This window comes from Hyla sarda, chromosome 1 (genome assembly GCF_029499605.1).
Source record: "Hyla sarda isolate aHylSar1 chromosome 1, aHylSar1.hap1, whole genome shotgun sequence".
In the NCBI taxonomy this organism is placed as follows: domain Eukaryota; kingdom Metazoa; phylum Chordata; class Amphibia; order Anura; family Hylidae; genus Hyla; species Hyla sarda.
This window is the reverse complement of record NC_079189.1, coordinates 11,899,760-11,918,309: the sequence shown is the minus strand read 5'-3', so window position 1 is coordinate 11,918,309 and position 18,550 is coordinate 11,899,760. Positions and strand designations below refer to the sequence as shown.

The following is an 18,550-nucleotide window of genomic DNA, read 5'->3' as shown; positions in this document are numbered from 1 at the left end:
CTCTCCAGGTGCTAAGCCGAAGGTGTCTGGGGTGCGTTTCGCGGCGGGCTTCTCCGAGGAGGGGGCTCACAATCATGTGCACTTTGAGGAGAAGCTGCACGACTCTGTGGTGATGGTCTCTCGGGAAGATGACGGCAACTACTTGGTTAAGGTATAAGCAGCTGTGCTCGTGTGAAAGAGGGGGCAGCAGAGAGCTGTTAAAGGGGTACTCCACTGCTCAGCGTTTGGAATAAACGGTTACGGGCACTCGTGACTTCATACCCCCGACCCCTCATGGCGTCACGCCCCGTCCCCTCAATCCAAGTCTATGGGAGGGGGCGTGACAGCCGTCACGCCCCCTCCCATAGACTTGCATTGAGGGGGCGGGGCTATGACGTCACAAGCTCCAGTGTTCGGAACAGTTTGTTCCAAACAGAGCAGCGGAGTACCCCTTTCTCTGCGCCTTTGTTAGCGTGACTAGTGTGTCGTCTTCCTCCCTGTTATCAGCTATCTCTACCTGATATGAGGCTAGAAGTCAGTTCATGACGCTGTGTAAGTGGCGGAGCTCGGATTTAACCCTTTGCTGTGTTTTGTCTCATTGCAGGCGCTGTCAGTTATCATTGTGTCAGTATTGTCTAGACCACATACAATTGTAACAAGCCCTCAGCTATGAGAAGTCATAAGACATGACTGACAACGTACAGTGTGATCTTAGCCACATATATTATATTATATTATTAATTATTATTATATTATTATTATATTATTATTATATTATTATTATATTATAATTATATTATAATTATATTATAATTATATTATTATATTATTATTATAATTATATTATTATAATATAATTATAATAATATAATTATAATAATATAATTATAATAATATAATATATTATAATTATATTATATTATAATAATTATATTATTATTATAATTATATTATTATATTATAGCTCCTTGGTGCTGTGTTTGACATCACTGCGATCTACCACTGATCTACAGATGAGTGACTGGCTGAGCGCTGTGTCCTGAGCCGATTATCTGATTATAGCAGAGCCCAGTGTGTGCCAGACCTATTCCCTGCTTTCCTGTGAAGTTAATTGGTGGCTGGCAGAAGAGGCACTTCGTGCTGCCGCCCACACTGTACCCGGTGTGTTGGTGTAATGGCAGAAACTTATAACACTATGTGCCTGCCGGGCATCCAGGAGCTATTAGCAGAAAATAGAAATACAAGCTGTGGTCAGAATTATAATTTTTTTTTTTTCCCATTCTCCTAAAGTGGGAATGATAGAGATATTTATATTTATAATATAGATATTTATAATATATATTAGTGCTGGGCAATATGACCAAAAATGATTTTTTATTTTTTTTGCATTGAGACTTGCATTGAGGTGGCGTAGCGGAACTAAATGGGCTTTTGGAACTAAATGATCTGAACACTGGGGCAGTGGAGTACCCTTTTAAATAGATGTAACAAAAAACCCTACAGCCTCCAGCTGTTGCAAAACTACAACTCCCAGCATGTTGGACTATATAGTAGTATATAGTATAGGTCAGTGTTTCCCAACTAGGGGTGCCTCCAGCTGTTGCAAAACTACAACTCCCAGCATGTTGGACTATATAGTAGTATATAGTATAGGTCAGTGTTTCCCAACTAGGGGTGCCTCCAGCTGTTGCAAAACTACCACTCCCAGCATGCCCGGACAGCCGTTGGCTGTCCGGGCATGCTGGGAGTTGTAGTTGTGCAACAGCTGGAGGGCCTACTGTAGGTATAGCATATTATACAGACCTCTGTCCATCCCAGAACCCTGACTCCCCTTCCCAGTTGCTGCAGGGACCGTCCGGGGAGGGTGAGCCGGGCCATCCATCCTTCCTGTAGTGTACGGCGGCATTCTGGGTGGAGGGTGAACCGGTCCGGGCTGCCCTTCTCCGGGGGTCCTCTTCTCCACTCCGGGCAGGCTCCGGCCTAGTACGCTGCATAGACGCCGTTGCGCAGTGACGCACCTGACGTCACGGACTTAGCAGCGTACTAGGCCGGAGCCTGCCCGGAGTGGAGAAGAGGACCCCCGGAGAAGGACAGCCCGGACCGATTCACCCTCCACCCGGAATGCCGCCGGACACTACAGGAAGGATGGATGGCCTGGACCACCCCCATTACGGGTAAGCTTAATTATTATTTTTTTTTTTTAACTCTGAGGGTGGGGGAGGGGCCCGACCGTTATAGCGGTATGGGCAAAAATCCATTCCGTGGGAGAAAAAAAAAACTGTATCCGGTTCATACCGGTATACCGCCCAGCACTAATATATGTTAATATTTTTATAATATTTATATTTTTTATAATTATATATTTTTTTATAATGCAACATCACATAGGGTTATGGGCCAGGCATCTTGTGGTCAGTGTGCGAAACAACTGTGATGTGGCTCCTTTCACACTATACTATTGCTCCTTTACAAAGAGCCGTCGTAATGTCCCGTTAAGAAAACCCTTAAAAAAAGGCTGTTAAAAAATCCCATTCATATCTATGGGATTTTTTGATTATCCGTTCTCACTAGTTATGAATAAGATGTTGGTTGTGATGGGAGAAAAAAAGTTACATGCGCTAATTTTTCTCCTGTCACAAATAACGTCTGTTATCCATAACTGGTGAGAATGTATAATCAAAAAATCCCATAGACATGAATGGGAATTTTTAATGGGACGTTGTAACTGGTCTTTGTAACGGAGCAACAGTATAGTGTTAAAGGAGCCATAGTCTCTGGCACTTAGCGGTGTTGACACTACATCCGCTTGTAAGCAGCAAGTCTTCTAGTGAGGTGCGGTTGTGTGTGGCCCCCGGTGATGTGGTCTCTGCGGATGTAGATATGACACATTGTGCGGAATGGTCAGTGTGTATTTCAGTGATATGGACAGGACCTGCTGTGTCGCCTCCCATGAGGAGCAGTTTGTGGTGACCCAGTAAGGAGTGTGTGTGGCGCCCCTGTTGATGTGGACATGACGACATCTATTGAAACGTGACATCTTGCGGGGAATGGTCAGTGTGTGCCCCCCTCTGCCCAAGTGATATGGACATAACCTCTTTCATTGAGGAGCGGTCGGTATGTGGCCCCCTGTGATATAGACCTCTTCTAGGTCAGTGTAGCTCATCTATCACCATTGTTCATGTAATTTACCTTAAATGAGTGTTTCTCAACCAGTGCGCCTCCAGCTGTTGCAAAACTACAACTCCTAGCATGCCCGGACAGCTGTTGGCATGCTGGGAGTTGTAGTTTTGCAACAGCTGAAGGCACACTGATTGGGAAACACTGACTTAAAGGGGTACTCCACCCCTAGACATTTTATCCCCTATCCAAAGGATAGGGGATAAGATGTCAGATCGCCATGAATCCCCGCTGTGGCACCACGCTATCATTACAGCACAGAGCGATTACGTCACAGCTCCGCCCCTCGTGACGTCTCAGCCCGCCCCTTTCAATACAAGTCTATGGGAGGGGGCGTGGCGGTCATCACGCCCCCTGCCATAGACTTGCATTAAGGGGACGGGCCGTGATGTCACGAGGGGCGGAGCCATGACTCCACGCTGCTCCAACCCCTGCATCGCCCGTCATTACGCACAGAGCGAACTCTCTCTGTGCTGTAATGATAGCGCGGTGCCGCAGCGGGGATCCCGGGGGTCCCCAGCAGCGGGACCGTGGCCATCTGACATCTTATCCCCTATCCTTTGGTTAAGGGATAAGATGTCTAGGTGCAGAGTACCCCTTTAAGTTGCGCACTGAAGTTAGGAATTTATTCCATGTAATATGGTTTCTTACGGGAAGAAAATATTATTTCGTCGGTCGCTGAATTCCCACAGAAACACTTCCTGCTGCTGGCGGCGGCCGCCTATTATACGGTCTGTCAGGCTGCCATGTGGAGATGTATGATGGAGGCAGCACGGCTCTGGGGATGGGAAAAATGTCAGCGACTTCTGTATAGTCTCCTAGTGCCATTATACACGTCCAGTCATTGCTGGTGACCCCCGAGGAGGGTTGTCGGGCTGTATATAAATCCTGAAGATTATGTCCTTTTTTGTTTTTACACCTAATTAATCTGCTTCTTTTATGTATTTGCAGGTCGGCTTCCTGAAAATCTTACACAAATATGAGATCTTGTTCACATTGCCTGCGCTGCAGCGACTGGGGAGGAATATTATTGCCGTTCCCCTACCTAACCTGAACCTCAAAGTGACTAAGATCACAGCACTGCCTGAAGGTAAGGCCCTGGGTCCACCCTGACCTGACAAAGGAGGGTGTCTACAAAACTGCAACTCCCAGCATGCCCGGACAGCCAAAGGCTGTCCGGGCATGCTGGGAGTTGTAGTTTTGTAACAGCCGTAAGCGCGCTGATAGAGAAACACCGCTCCATGACATAGATCAGATTCAGCTTCCCATAGCAGCTGTCTGAAATTATAGTTCTTAAAGGGGTACTCCGGTGGAAAACTTTTTTTTTTTTTTTTTTTATTTTTTTTTTACTGGTGCCAGAAAGTTAAACAGATTTGTAAATTACTTCTATTAAATAATCTTAATCCTTTCAGTACTTTTAAGCAGCTGTTAGCTACAGAGGAGAGAATTTTTTTTTCCCTCTATCTGCTCCATTGGGGGACACAGACCTTGGGTATATGCTGTTGTTGCTAGGAGACTTGACACTAAGGAAATCAAAAAGTCGACTCCTCCCAGCAGGATATACCCGCCTACAGAGCCTGAGGTAATCAGTTTAAGCTTAGTGTCGCAGGAGATGGACACTAGTTTGGGGTTCTCCCCAGACCTGGTCTAACATTTTTTTTATTTTTACAGAATAGGGATGTTTAGTTTTTCTTCCCTTTTTATTTTCCTGTTTTCAGGTGGGGACTCAGGAACATGGCGTTCACGGTTTCCCCATTTGCGATTGAGGGGGCACAAGCATCGTGGATGTACTGTCAACCCCCTCTCGCCAACGGCCAGCGCCTGGGGTTGTACCTCACAGGTCTGGGTCCCCCACTTTTCCCTGCTCGTCTCGCTTTTCAAGCCCGGCATGATGCAGGTGACAAAAAGCTGACTGAAGACTTCATGACTGAAGACTTAATTTGGTAAGTTCTTCAGATTGAGGTGAGTATTTCACTTCTCCCTTTTGTGTCGGGGGGCTTGCAACCTCTGGAGAACCCCTGTTTTGGTCACACTCCTTTTTTATTGTTTCTAGTTGGGGTCCCTAACGCTATTGGGGGAACTCAGGGGGTTAATATCAGTGGTGTAGGACTGTTCATTTTTATTCACTGGGCAGACTTTCTTTATTCAGCAGCCGCGCCTGCCTTCTCTATGGGTTTTTTTTTCTTCTGTGCTCCGGCCGCGTAGTGTGCAGCGCGGCCGGGGCGCAGTTTACTTTCGTTTTCACAGCGGCTCGCTGCGCCGGCACTTCGCCCGCTCCTGTTCCCCGGCACTCACATATGCTTCGGGGATTGGAGCGGGCGCCATTATGAGCCGGCATCTTCTTCCCCGGCAGGATTCGCGCCCTAGGGAGAACGCGAATCTCTTCAGCCAATCAGAGCTGTGCGGGGGACTGGAGGCCAATCAGAGGCACTCCAGTCTAACCCGGCCCCTCTCTTCTGATTGGTTCTGCTGTCCCTGCTTTTCTCACAGCAGCTGCCTGGTGGGGGACATGGATGCTGGTGAGATTACCCTATTTTTATCCACGTCCGAGACCAGAACTGTCCCTCCCTTTAAGCAGGTACCTGGGGCCCTGGTCACCTACTATACTTATAAGGGCTGCAACGAATAATGCCTGGGTCTGCTGAACCCACTTGTTCCGCCTGCACCACTGCACCCCCTGACCCTCCTGGTATTCCTATTCAGGATGCTTCCCCAGACCCAGTGGGCTCTGCTGCCCCTACAATTTGGGTGTCTTCCCTCTGTCTATTTCTGACTTGGTGCTGGTCTTCCTTTCTGTGGTGACTGCCTTAGAGAGGTCCTCCTTACACCGTTCCTCAATAGAGCTTCGCTCTCCCTCACCCTATTTTAAACACTCACACAAGCGTAATAGGGGCCATTCCTCTGACTCCTTTCCGGAGTCTTTGTACAGACGTAGGCATGGGCATTGTCCCTCTGCTACGTCTTCCAGCAAGTGTCTTTCTTCCAGAAGACGCTCCTCGAGTCGCCGTTCTGAATCTCCAGAACGGCGCTCCAGGTCAGTGTCTCCCTCTCCTAAGGCTGTCTCCACCCGTTCCTAGTTGATGAGGCTGCTTCTGTTTCAAGACTCAGAAGACCACGCAGACATGACCGATACGGTGGACTCATTGGTTTCGGCCATAAGAGACACCTTTCACCTAGAGGACCCAGGAACTTCGGACACTGTCCCAGAAGTTTCCTTTCATCGTGCCCGTCCGGCACACAAGATGTTAAGCTCCCATGCTGAATTTGAAGCCTTGCTAGACTCTGCCTGGAGGCACCCTGACAAGAGGTTTCAAGAAACAAAGAAGGTTCAAGTGCGTTATCCCTTTGCTAAGGACCTCATTGCCTCACCTCCTACGGTGGACCCACCAGTCTCCCGTCTATCTAAGACTACTACCCTACCTTTGCCCGATCTTTTTTGGATCCAGCGGACAAAAAGGGGAGACCTTGGCTAAATTTGCCTTGAGGCGGCGGGTTCATCTCTTCTCCCTGCCTTTGCCTCTGCCTGGGTTTCCAGGGCCCTTACGATCTGGGTTCCCCGACTCCGCCAGGGCAATTCTTCTGGAGCTTCCTCGGAAGAACTGGCCGACTTAATTCTCCTACTTTCTAAAGCGGGAGATTTTCTATGTTCTGCTTCCATGCAGTCGGCCTGCTGTGCTGCTTTTGCCACAGGTAACATTGTGGCTCTCTGTAGATCCACGTGGCTCAAAGCCTGGGATGCAGACACAGCCTCTAAGTCTCTCACTGAGCTTCCTTTTACTGGTTCTCGGCTTTTTAGTAAGTACCTAGACGAGATCATCTCTGAAGCCACGGGAGGGAAGAGTTCCTTATTACCTCAAAATAAGGCCTGTAGAACTACCTCCCGCTGTAAATCTACCTACTTTCGGACCTTCGGGGTCACAAAGGGGACCAGGCAGGCGACTTCTCGGGACAAAAAGGCTCCCTTCTTCCAGACTCTCACATCCTGGAATTCGGATAACCCTTCGGGCCGCTTTGCGCCCAAGGCGGGTACCCGCAAACCCACCTCTGCCTGAAGGGACGCCCCCACCCGCGGATTTTTCTCGGGTGGGAGGTCGTCTGTTACACTTCTGGGACGTCTGGTCCACGCATGTGCAGGACTCCTGGGTCAGGGATGTGGTGTCCAACGGTTACCGGATTAAGTTTGCCGCTCTTCCAAATTCCAACCTCTTTGTAGTTCCCAAGAAAAGGGGGTCCAGTACGCCCCATCTTGGATCTAAGGCTCCTCAACCGTCATATTCTCTTGCGCCACTTCCGCATGGAGTCTCTGTTCGGTTGTGGCGACCATGGATCAGGGGGAGCTTCTTTCCTCAGTGGACATCAGGGACGCCTACCTCCATGTTCCGAATTTTCCGGGACCTCAGCGGTTCCTCCTCTTTGCTGTCCCGGAGGGATATTTTCAGTTTGTGGCTCTCCACTTCAGTCTAGCCACAGCTCCGAGGGTGTTCACAAGGTCCTTGCAACCGTGATCGGTCTGCTACGGACAAGGGGGGGGGGGGGTCTCAGTGATCCCTTACTTGGACAACCTTCTGATAAAGGCTCCGACCAAGGACCAGAATCTAGAGTCTCTCACTCTTCAGGCTCTGTCTCTCTTCGGTTGGTTGGTCAATCGGGACAAGTCTAACCTATCCCCCACTCAGTCCCTGGTTTTTCTAGGATTTCGATTCGACACCTGGTCCGCCCGGGTTCACTTTCCGCCGGACAAGCGGTTGACCCTTCTATCGGGGGTTCGTATACTGGGGACCCCTCCCCAGTATCCATTCGGTTTTGCATGGAAGTCCTGGGTCGGATGGTGGCGGCCATGGAGGCCGTTCCCTTCGCTCAATTTCATTTTCGACTCCTTCAACTTGCAATTCTATCCCGGTGGGACAGGTCCCCATTGTCCCTCGATCGCAAGATCGTACTTCCTCGGTCATCTCGTCGCTCCCTTCTGTGGTGGCTCCGCTCCCCCCCTGCTTCTTCAGGGGAGCGCCTTCCTTGGAGGGGTGTCTTCCGAGACCGGACAGTCCAGGGCTTTTGGTCTCCCAGGGGGGGGACACTCTTCCCGATCAACATCTTAGAGCTGAGGGCAATCTACCTTTGCCTGTTACATTGGGAAATCCTTCTCCAGGACCGCCCAGTTCGTGTCCAGTCGGACAACTCCACTGCGGGTGGCATACATTAATCGCCAGGATGGCACCCACAGTCTGGCGGCGATGGCCGAAGTTTCCAAGATCCTTCTCTGGGTGGAGCTCAGGGTTCCAGCCATCTCGGCAATTCACATCCCAGGCGTAAACAATTGGGAAGCGGACTTCCTAAGCCGGTCCTCTCCCGACCCCAGTGAGTGGTCCCTTCATCCGGAGGTATTTGCAGAGATCTGTGGCCTCTGGGGAACTCCTGGTTGTGGCGTGATGCAAAGAGATCCACATCTGAAAGTTCCCCTCTGTGTCGAAGTCGCGGGACCCCCGTGCTCTGGCAGCGGATGCACTGGTAATTCCTTGGTCGGGGTTCGCCCTACCTTATCTGTTCCCTCCTCTTCCTCGCCTTCCCAGGGTCCTGAGGAAGTTCAAAGCTGAGGGAATTCCCGCCATTCTCGTGGCTTCAGATTGGCCTTGGAGGGCGTGGTACGCCGATGTCATCCAGCTCCTGGACGATGTTCTGCTGCGCCTTCCGCTTCGTCCAGACCTTCTCTCTCAGGGTCTCCTGGGCCACCCCAAATTACAGTCTCTGCATTTGACGGCGTGGCAGTTGAGACTGTGGTACTAAGTGCCCGTGGCTTCTCAACACAGGTGATTCGCACCATGCTCAAGGCACGCAAGCCTTCTTTAAAAGGTCAAGTGTCTGCCCTTTCCATTATTTTCCAACGCCCTCTGGCATCTGATTCTCATGTTCGGACCTTCCTTCAAGGAGTGGCCCACAAGATTCCTCCTAACAGGTCTCCTACTACTCCTTGGGATCTTAATTTGGTCCTTGGCGCACCGCAGGGCGCGCCCTTTGAACCCCTCAGGAAGGTTTTCCTTCGTCTCCTTTCCTGGAAGGTGGCGTTCCTTATGGCAATTACCTCCATCAGATGGGTTTCGGAGTTGGCGGCTCTTTCTTGCCACTCTCCCTTTCTAATTGTCCATCAGGACAAAGTTGTTGTTTGTCCGGTTCCTTCTTTTTTACCTAAGGTGGTTTCTGCTTTCGACCTTAATGAGGATATCGTCCTCCCGTCCTTTTGTCCCGCTCCATCTCATTCCGTTTGCTTCATAAACTTGATGTGGTACGGGCAGTGCGTACCTACCTCTCTGTTAAGTCTCCCTTTCGTCAATGTGATTCCTTTTTTGTTCTTACGGACGGTCACCGTAAAGGTCTACCTGCCTCTAAGGCGACCATTTCGCGGTGAATCAAGTCTGCCATTTCAGAGGCTTTCAGGGTTTCAGCTCACTCCACGCGTTCTGTCAGAGCTTCCTGGGCTCTCCATAACGGCTTCAGCCTCTCAAGTCTGTTTGGCGGCTACCTGGTCGTCCTTGCACACTTTTACTAAATTCTACCAGGTTCATACCTTTGCATCCGCGGATGCTAGTCTGGGCCGTAAGGTGCCCAGGCTGCCCCTTGATATTCTGTGCCCACCCTAGGGACGGCTTTGGTACGTCCCAAGGTCTGTATCCCCCAATGGAGCCGATAGAGAAAAAGGGATTTTGTCTTACCGTGAAATCCTTTTCTCAGAGGATCCATTGGGGGACACAGCTCCCGGCCTTTCTTTGGCGTTTTGGTTACCTGTCCGAGGGTGTGTTCAGTTAATTTTTTGTTCTGGTTACTTCGGACTGGTCTTGGGTTTTCTGCGTCTCGGTCCACTTCTACTGCTTGGGGACTAAACTGATTACCTCAGGCTCTGTAGGCGGGTATATCCTGCTGGGAGGGGATTACTTTTTGATTTTCCTTAGTGTCAAGTCTCCTAGCAACAACCGCATATACCCAAGGTCTGTGTCCCCCCCCAATGGATCCTCTGAGAAAAAGACAAAAATCACCTGATGCCCGTATCGGGGACTGTCCAGAGCAGGAGAAAATCCCCATAGCAAGCCTATGCTGCTCTGGACAGTTCCTGACACGGACAGAGGTGTCTGCAGAGAGCACTGTGGACAAGACAAAAAAGGAAATTCAAAAAGTAAAGAATTTCCTCTGTAGCATACAGCTGCTAAAAAGTACTAAAAGGATTAAGAATTTTTTTAATAGAAGTAATTTACAAATCGGTTTTAACTTTCTGGCACCAGTTCATATCCACCGGAGTACCCCTTTAAAGTACTGGCCGTCCATGGGTTATGTGCATGTAGATGAATCGTTCAGAAACGTTTCCATTTTCATTACTTTGAGCGTAGGTTTCATAACCATTTCTAGATCTGATAGCAGTCGGTGAATTAAGTCATTGCTTACTTGTCATGCGTGGGGTTTGTGTCAAGAAAAATGCACAAGAAAGTTGCAACAAAAACTGACACATTTATAACAATTGTTCAGCTTTTAACAGGATAAGTTGAGGGGCAGGATGTATTTTTTGCATTGTGTGGTCCCTGCGCAGAGATTTCTATCCCTAACATTACACACGTGGTGGACGGCCTAGCTGGACTGAGGTTTTCCACATCCCTTCTGCATTAAACAAATAAACCTTCACTTACCTCCAGCGTTCCTTCACACTGCCCCACAGACAATTACTGGCTGCAGCAATGTCACACCTCAGCCAGAGTTTGGCTGAGCAGCAGTAATGACACTCAAAGTCCGGGCGTTACGATTTCTAACTGGAAGAGGATCCTAGCCGGGGAAGCACCGCAGGAACGCTGGAGGCAAAGATTTATTTTATTTATGTATTAACTGCTCCAGTTTTTTTTTTTTTGTTCTCATAGCATGCGCACCATCACTAGTCTTACAGCACCATCTGTTGTATTCCAGCACAGCTGCATCCATGCATTTTCTTTACTGTAACTGGGCCATGTGATCACCAGTCTGACTCACAGAAAATTACAGTGCTTAATGTGTTACGGAAAGTGGTTAGTCCTGGGTCTGCTGACTTCCTGTGATCTACAGGATAACATCAATACCCTTCAGATCCTACTTCTAGCTAACGGACCCCTCCCAGCTCCAACTGTATGCTGCTGCTGCTGCTCTCTACTGATCCACTGATAGCTTGGGCATTTCACACATATTTACTAATGTGTCGCATGTGAGTGCCGCACAATGTCGCATATGAGTTATAGTGTCGCAGCAGAATCCCTCTCGTATTCTGACAAGATTCCTGTCACAATTTATTCCATTCAGAAGCGCTGGAGTGTGAGAAAAGAACTGCTTCCTGTTTTAATGGAGATTATGGCTGCAGCAAACAGAAAGCACATTCCCAACCCCCTCCGTCCTGTCACATTCCCCTCTCCCCCCTCCTGTCACATTCCCCCTTGTCACAGGCTGGCCGGGTATGCTGGGAGTTGCAGTCTTGCAACAGCTGCAGACACCCTGGTTGGGAAACACTGTTATATTTCCTTCACCCCATGGCAGTATTTATCTATTAAACTCATTTTGAATAAGAAAATGTTTCAAAACTGCACATGATGTGAACTGACCCCCCCCCCCCCCCCCCCCCCCCCAACCCACCTAGGAGTCTAATCAGTTCACCTTGGTGATCTCAGCCACCAGCTGCCTCATTTAGATGATCAGGTGCACTGATGAGACTCTTCCCTTCTGCCTGCAAAGCCAAAGGATTCATGGCAATTGTAGGCAGCATTAGGAAATCATTTCAGTGATGAGTTAGTATGTCTGAAACCCCATGCTGATAAAAGAACCTCTACATTATTCTGGAATAGCTGATGCTACACAAATATACCTCCTGGATTGCTTCAAGATTGTGCAGCTGTTACTGGGGTATTCTGGGAAACATTATTATCATTATTATCATCATCATCATCTGGCTCCGGAAAGTTAAACAGATTTGTTAATTCACAAATCTATTTAACTTTCCGGAGGCAGACAATTTAAAAACATTTTTTTTTCCCCCAGAATACCCCTTTAATTCCTTCCAGTAGTGATCAGCTGCTGAGGTTGTTTTTTTTTTTTTTTTTCTGACCACAGTGCTCTCTGCTGACACCTCAGCTTGTCTCAGGAACTGTCCAGAGCAGAAGAGGTTTGCTATGGGGATTTGCTCCTACTCTGGACAGTTCCTCACATGGACAGAGGTGTCAGCAGAGAGCACTGTGGTCACACAGAAAAGAACTCAACTTCAGCAGATAACGGAAGGATTAAGAATTTTTAATAGAAGGAATTTACAAATCTGTTTAACTTTCTGGAGCAAGTTGATATATGAAACTGGAATACCCCTTTAGTCGGAGGAGGAACCTGTTGGTGGCTGTTGTAATTGATGAAGTCGACTCTAAGCAAGATTTGGACTTTTAAGTGACCAACAAAAGGCTGATGTAATCTGTGTCTCCGGAAAGCTTTTCCAGATTATAACTTGTTCAGTTTAATCTGCTCATCCCCTGAGCTATAAACGCCAGATCTGGAGGGGACTAAGATGCCGTATTAATCCCCATGGAGTTTTGAGGGGAGGCGGGGGGGGGGGGGGGGAATGTTGTGGTCAGTCACCACAATAAAAGATTCACTGATTTTTGTTCTGTGGGAACAGAGCTAAAATGCCTTGTATGTAAGAAGTAAACAAGTAATACGGGAGGTTACAGTCTCCTCCCAAGGGGGTGGTTTCCACATTATAAAACAATTAGCGTTTGAGGAAGTGTATTCTATGCTGGTGCTGATAAATAAACGGGATGGGGGGGGATGGCGGCTTTATTTTTTTCAGACCTGCAGTGTTTGTAGATGCCTTGCACTATGCAGTTTACCAAGTGTGTGTGTGGTGTCAATAAGGTGTGCACTGCCATTATTTACAGCTCAACCACCTTAAACATAAATGTACCCACACAATTGAGAAAATACACAATAAGAGGATCCGCTGGTCATAACAATATGTAATGGCAATTGCAACATCTCAACTAGAGATAAGACCAGCAGATATTAAATAATCAACCAAACTCTAAATCACTCATACAACACAGTACAAACGGAAGGGGGGGGGGGGGGGGGTGTCCAAAAAGAGAGCAGGTTTTGAGTCGATCCACTGAAAAGTGTCACTCCACAGCAGCTCACAGACGGAGAGGATCCAGAGTATTACTGAGGGATGCTAAGGTATACAATTCAGTGTGTCTGAAGGGTAGGACAATGGTATCTACTTTGGGGTTTGGTGTAGTGAGCAGTTAAAAAGATACACCATTTGGCAAAGAATTTCTTCTCGTTGAGTTGTCCAGTTTGTCCACCTCCAAGATATCTTTGAGTTCGTTCACAACATCTGTCATGGCTGTAATGGCAGTCTTAGCCAGTCCCGTAAGAGGATGCGTTTGGCCACCAGGAGAATAACATGGAGAATTTCGAGATTGTAATGCAGGCCTACCACCTCCGCAACAGATTTGCCGACCGGCTGGAACAGACCAATATCTAGCAATGAAAGGTATAATTGTGCCCCAGAAGAGTTGTGATTTCGAACAAGTCTAGATGCCATGGTAGAAGTCTGTGTTGGGGTACCACACTTCGGACAGGAAGTAAGTGTAAGTGCATCAGTTTAAAAAGGTTTCACACCAGCATTCGTTGACAGTAGCCCTGACTTTTGCCCACCCCTCCAGTATTCACTCAGGTATATCAGTCTTGGAGGATCAATTATGCTACAATGGTAAAGTGTATTTTTGGAAACCTTTTTAAAAGGTGGTCATTAACCCCTTAAGGACCAAGGACGTACTGGTACGTCCTTGGTCCTGCTCCCGTGATATAACGCGGGGTTACACGGTAACCCCACATCATGTCATAGTGAAGCCGGGACCCGCTGCTAATAGCGCGCAGCACTGATCGCGAAATCGCGGCATCCTGAACAGCTTGCAGGACAGCGGGAGGGCCCCTACCTGCCTCCTCGCTGTCCGATCGCCAAATGACTGCTTAGTGCCTGAGATCCAAGCATGAGCAGTCATGCGGCAGAATCATCGATCACTGGTTTCCTATGAGAAACCAGTGATCAATGATAAAGATCAGTGTGTGCAGTGTTATAGGTCCCTATGGGAGCTATAACACTGCAAAAAAAAAAGTGAATAAAGATCATTTAACCCCTTCCCTATTAAAAGTTTGAATCACCCCCCCCCTTTTCCCATAAAAAAAACCCAGTGTAAATAAAAATAAACATACGTGGTATCACCGCGTGCGGAAATGTCCGAATTATAAAAATATATCATTAATTAAACCGCTCGGTCAATGGCGTGCGCGCAAAAAAATTCAATAAGTCAATAAGTCCTATCAATGCAAAAAATTGTACCGTTAAAAACTTCCGATCACGGCGCAAAAAAGGAGCCCTCGTACCGCCCCATACACGGAAAAATAAAAGTGATAGGGGTCAGAAGATGACAATTTTAAACGTATACATTTTCCTGCATGTAGTTATGATTTTTTTCAGAAGTGCGACAAAATCAAACCTATATAAGTAGGGGATCATTTTAATCGTATGGACCTACAGAAAAAAGGTGTCATTTTTACCGAAAAATTTACTACGTAGAAACGGAAGCCCCCAAAAGTTAAACTGCGTTTTTTTTTTTTTCAATTTTGTCGCACAATGATTTTTTTTTTCCGTTTCACCGTAGATTTTTGGGCAAAATGACTGACGTCATTACAAAGTAGAATTGGTGGCGCAAAAAATAAGCAATCATATGGAATTTTAGGTGCAAAATTGAGAGTTGATTTTTTAAAGGCAAGGAGTAAAAAACGAAAATGCAAAAACAGAAAAACCCCCGGTCCTTAAGGGGTTAAAGCATCTATATAAAGCAGAGACTTTTGCCTTCCTAGGCTGCAGACCTACCATGTCCTCAAAGGCAGAGTTAGACACTTCAGGGGATGGGTTACAGAGGCGGGAGGTAAAGAAGCTGATATTGAAGAAAATGGGAAGGCGGCAGAGAAGTTAATAATTCTCATGCTGTAAGCCACCGCCAGTCCTCAACATGCATCAGCTGCTTCGCCTCGATGATTCCCTCGTGACGCCAGGTCTCAAACAGTTCTCCCTGCCTGGAGTAAATGCCGGGTGACCCCAGAGATTGAGTAGCCCAGACGGCAGAAAAGGTAAAGCGTAAGCTTTGCGTATGGCTTTCCAGGTCAGATTGGTGTCCGTAATCATCGAGCACTTTATATGGGTAGGAAGGCTCGGAATGCAGGTGCGTAAACGGGACACTAAATTCCACGGGAAAGTGAAGGCAGCCTCTAAGGGGTAGTTAGAATGGTAGCTAGACTCATGGTGCCAGTCCATAACATGCCATAACATCAATTTTTGTAAAGCAATTCGTGGTCGTTTGCCCTCCCATATAAAGCGTGTAAAAGCAGAGTTGAGAGGCCACATCTTTGTTTCAACAAAATGGGCAGGGTCTGTAAATGAGGAGTCTAGGAAAACTGATCATTTTGATCAGATGGCATTTTCCTAGAATGAGATTGGTAAATGACTCGGGCTAAGTTTGTCCTGGAGCTGTTTAAACGAAGGAGGGTAGTTCAATGTGTATAGAGAAGAGGGGATCCTACCAATTTTCATCCCCAGGTAAAGTAAAGTTTTAACAAGATCCCTGGGTATGCCCAAAGCACTCCAGTAAGGGGAAGGTCTAGGGGGGCCTTAGTGGGAGGAGTTGACTTTTCAGTTGGTTCATTTTATAGCCCGAGAAGGTCCCAAAGTGGTACAATGCGGACATCAGAGGGGCATTATGGGCTCCCGGTTAGCTAGGAAGATCAATACAGACCCTGCAAAAAGGGTCATTTTGACAGTTTTGTGCTGGATAGCAATGCCCTGATATAGATTTGAGTCCTCCAGATTAAAGAAGGGGGACAGCGGGCATCCCTGCTGCGTCCCCTTAACTCCTTGGGGACGAAGGGCGTATGCATATGCCCTCGCGTCTTGTCACTTAAGGACGGAGGGCATATCCATACGCCCTCCATATTTCCGATCACCGCAGCTCGCCGGGCGGTGATTGGACTGGGATGACTGCGGATATCTATCAGCAGGCATCCGTGGCAATGCCTAGGGGGGGTCCTCAACCGTTGATGTTGTTTTTGAAAAATTTTGTGAAAAATTGGAAAATTGCTTCTGACCTTCGAAGCCCTCTGGTGTCTTCCAAAAGTAAAAACATGTCAACTTTATGATGCAAACATAAAGTAGACATATTGTATATGCGAATCATCATAATAGAATTTATTTGGAATGTCTGTTTTCCTTACAAGCAGAGAGCTTCAAAGTTAGAAAAATGCTAAATTTTCTATTTTTTCATCAAATTTTGGAATTTTTCACCAAGAAATTATGCAAGTATCGACAAAAATTTACCATTGACATGAAGTACAATATGTCACGAAAAAACAATCTCTGAATCAGAATGAAAATTAAAAGCATCCCAGAGTTATTAATTCTTAAAGTGACAGTGGTCAGATGTGCAAAAAAATGCTCCCGTCCTTAGGGTTTATAATGGGCTCTGTCCCCAAGGAGTTAAAGAGGGGAAAGGGAGGCAACAGAATGCCTGAAGTGCCTGGGGGAAGCAAACAGACCCCCAAAAAAGGTTCGAAAATTACCACAGATGCAGATCTTGTCCAGCACCATCCCGAGCCAATCGCACCTGACATTATCAAATGTGTTTTTGACGTCCAGGGCCAGTAACAGTGGCTGCTCTCCAGGCTGGGGACGGCCCTACACCCTGTCCAGGACAGTGAGCACTTTACAGATATTTGTCACAGCTGATCGATTGCGGACAAAGCCTACTTGGGAGGGACCTATCAAGGAGGGTAAAAAAAAAACAGAGGTGGTCAGCCAGAATTTATCAGTTTGACGCCTTGGTTAATAAGGGATATCAGGTGGTAGGAGCGGTACTTTGCCAGGTTTTAGTAGGAGCTTAATGGTGGCAGTATTAGAGTGCAGGGAGCTGAAGTGAAGGAGATGGTTAAAGTAAGACGTTAATGGAGGTGTCACTTGATCAACCAAGAATTTATAGAATTCACCGGCGAACCCATCAGGACTCTGTGCTTTTGTATTGTGGAGACTTTTTATGGCCTGGCCAACTACTTCAGTGAAGTCTGCATTAAGAGCATCTCGGTGATTGGGGATAGTAAGGGCAGGTGGACAGACTCCAAAAAACTCCTTACCAGAAGCCATGTTGGCAGGGGAAGAGGAGTATAGACATGCAATAGGTGCGGAATATAATCGATTTTGGGTCAGTGTGTGTCGTCCCGGAATCCTCATGCAAAGAGGAGAAATGCTGGGGGGGGGGGGTTTGTGGCCATTAGCCAAATGTGCAAGCAGGTGACCAACCTTATTGCCGAAACGGAACAATTCTCCATGGAATCTAGAGTAAGCAGCCAGATTTTTACGCTCTTGACCCAAGGTCAAAGGTAGTTTTTGTTGCCTTACACGCTTCCGCTGAGGGCTGAGATATATAGGAGTTGTGGGTGGATTGCAGGGCCTTACTAGCTTGCTGGAAGTGGGGGGAGGGATTTCTTTTTCACCGTGGACACCAGGCAACCAAAAATTTTGCAGATTCCCAGTATAGGGGGGCATCTGAAGCATGAGCACTGTTACACCAGGAGAACTGTCCACAAACTTTTCAGTCAGTAAAATTGTCATCCTTTTGCCATATAGGCGGGGAAGCGCCATTGAAAATCGGTACCCCTCGGGAAGGAGTCAGCCAGGGAAATAGAGATAGGTGAATGGTCGGAAACCACAATCACGTGTATATCTGAGATCGCTACATGAGCCAATAGATTCGGGGAAACCAGTAGGTAATCTATTCGGGACCAGGAAGTGACTAGTGAAAACACCTTGTCACTAGGTTGCGGGAGTGTATGATCTGCAGAGCCTCCCTTCCTGTCCTCAACAGAAACCGCGACAGCATTCGCACCCACTAACTTGCTGGGAATAGTATCAGCAAAAAGCTTTGTCCCTAAGGATTGGAAATTATGATTTTTCTCCATTAGGAGCATAACTGTTAGTTATACAAGCTAAAGTCATGTCCTTTGTAACGTAAATGTACCCATACCAAACGGCCTTCCCGATCTACCTCCTGGGCTATTACTATACCCCCGAAATGTTTGTGTATGAGAATTAGGGGGCAAGGCAGATACACTATCGCCAGAGCCCCAATGATGTCACCTACCCAAAGCTTGGACATGCGGGTCAGATCCACAACGGCCAGATGAGTTTCCTGGAGTATAGCGACATCAGGATGAGTCTTTTCAGGTGGCGCAGTATCTGCATTCACTTGTTGGGAGAATAGAGACCCTTGACGTTCCATGCGATCAAGTGCATGGCTATAGTGGGATA

The 18,550-nt window shown here is 47.5% G+C and overlaps 1 protein-coding gene across 1 annotated transcript in view; it reads left to right on the top strand.

Moving 5' to 3' along the window:
- ADISSP (adipose secreted signaling protein) overlaps positions 1 to 18,550 on the top strand; it is a 44,446-nt gene that overhangs the window by 19,187 nt on the left and 6,709 nt on the right. The window contains exons 3-4 of the mRNA XM_056551988.1: positions 9 to 151; positions 4,108 to 4,246. Coding sequence (XP_056407963.1) covers positions 9 to 151; positions 4,108 to 4,246 — 282 coding nt within the window. The remainder of the gene's footprint in view (positions 1 to 8; positions 152 to 4,107; positions 4,247 to 18,550) is intronic.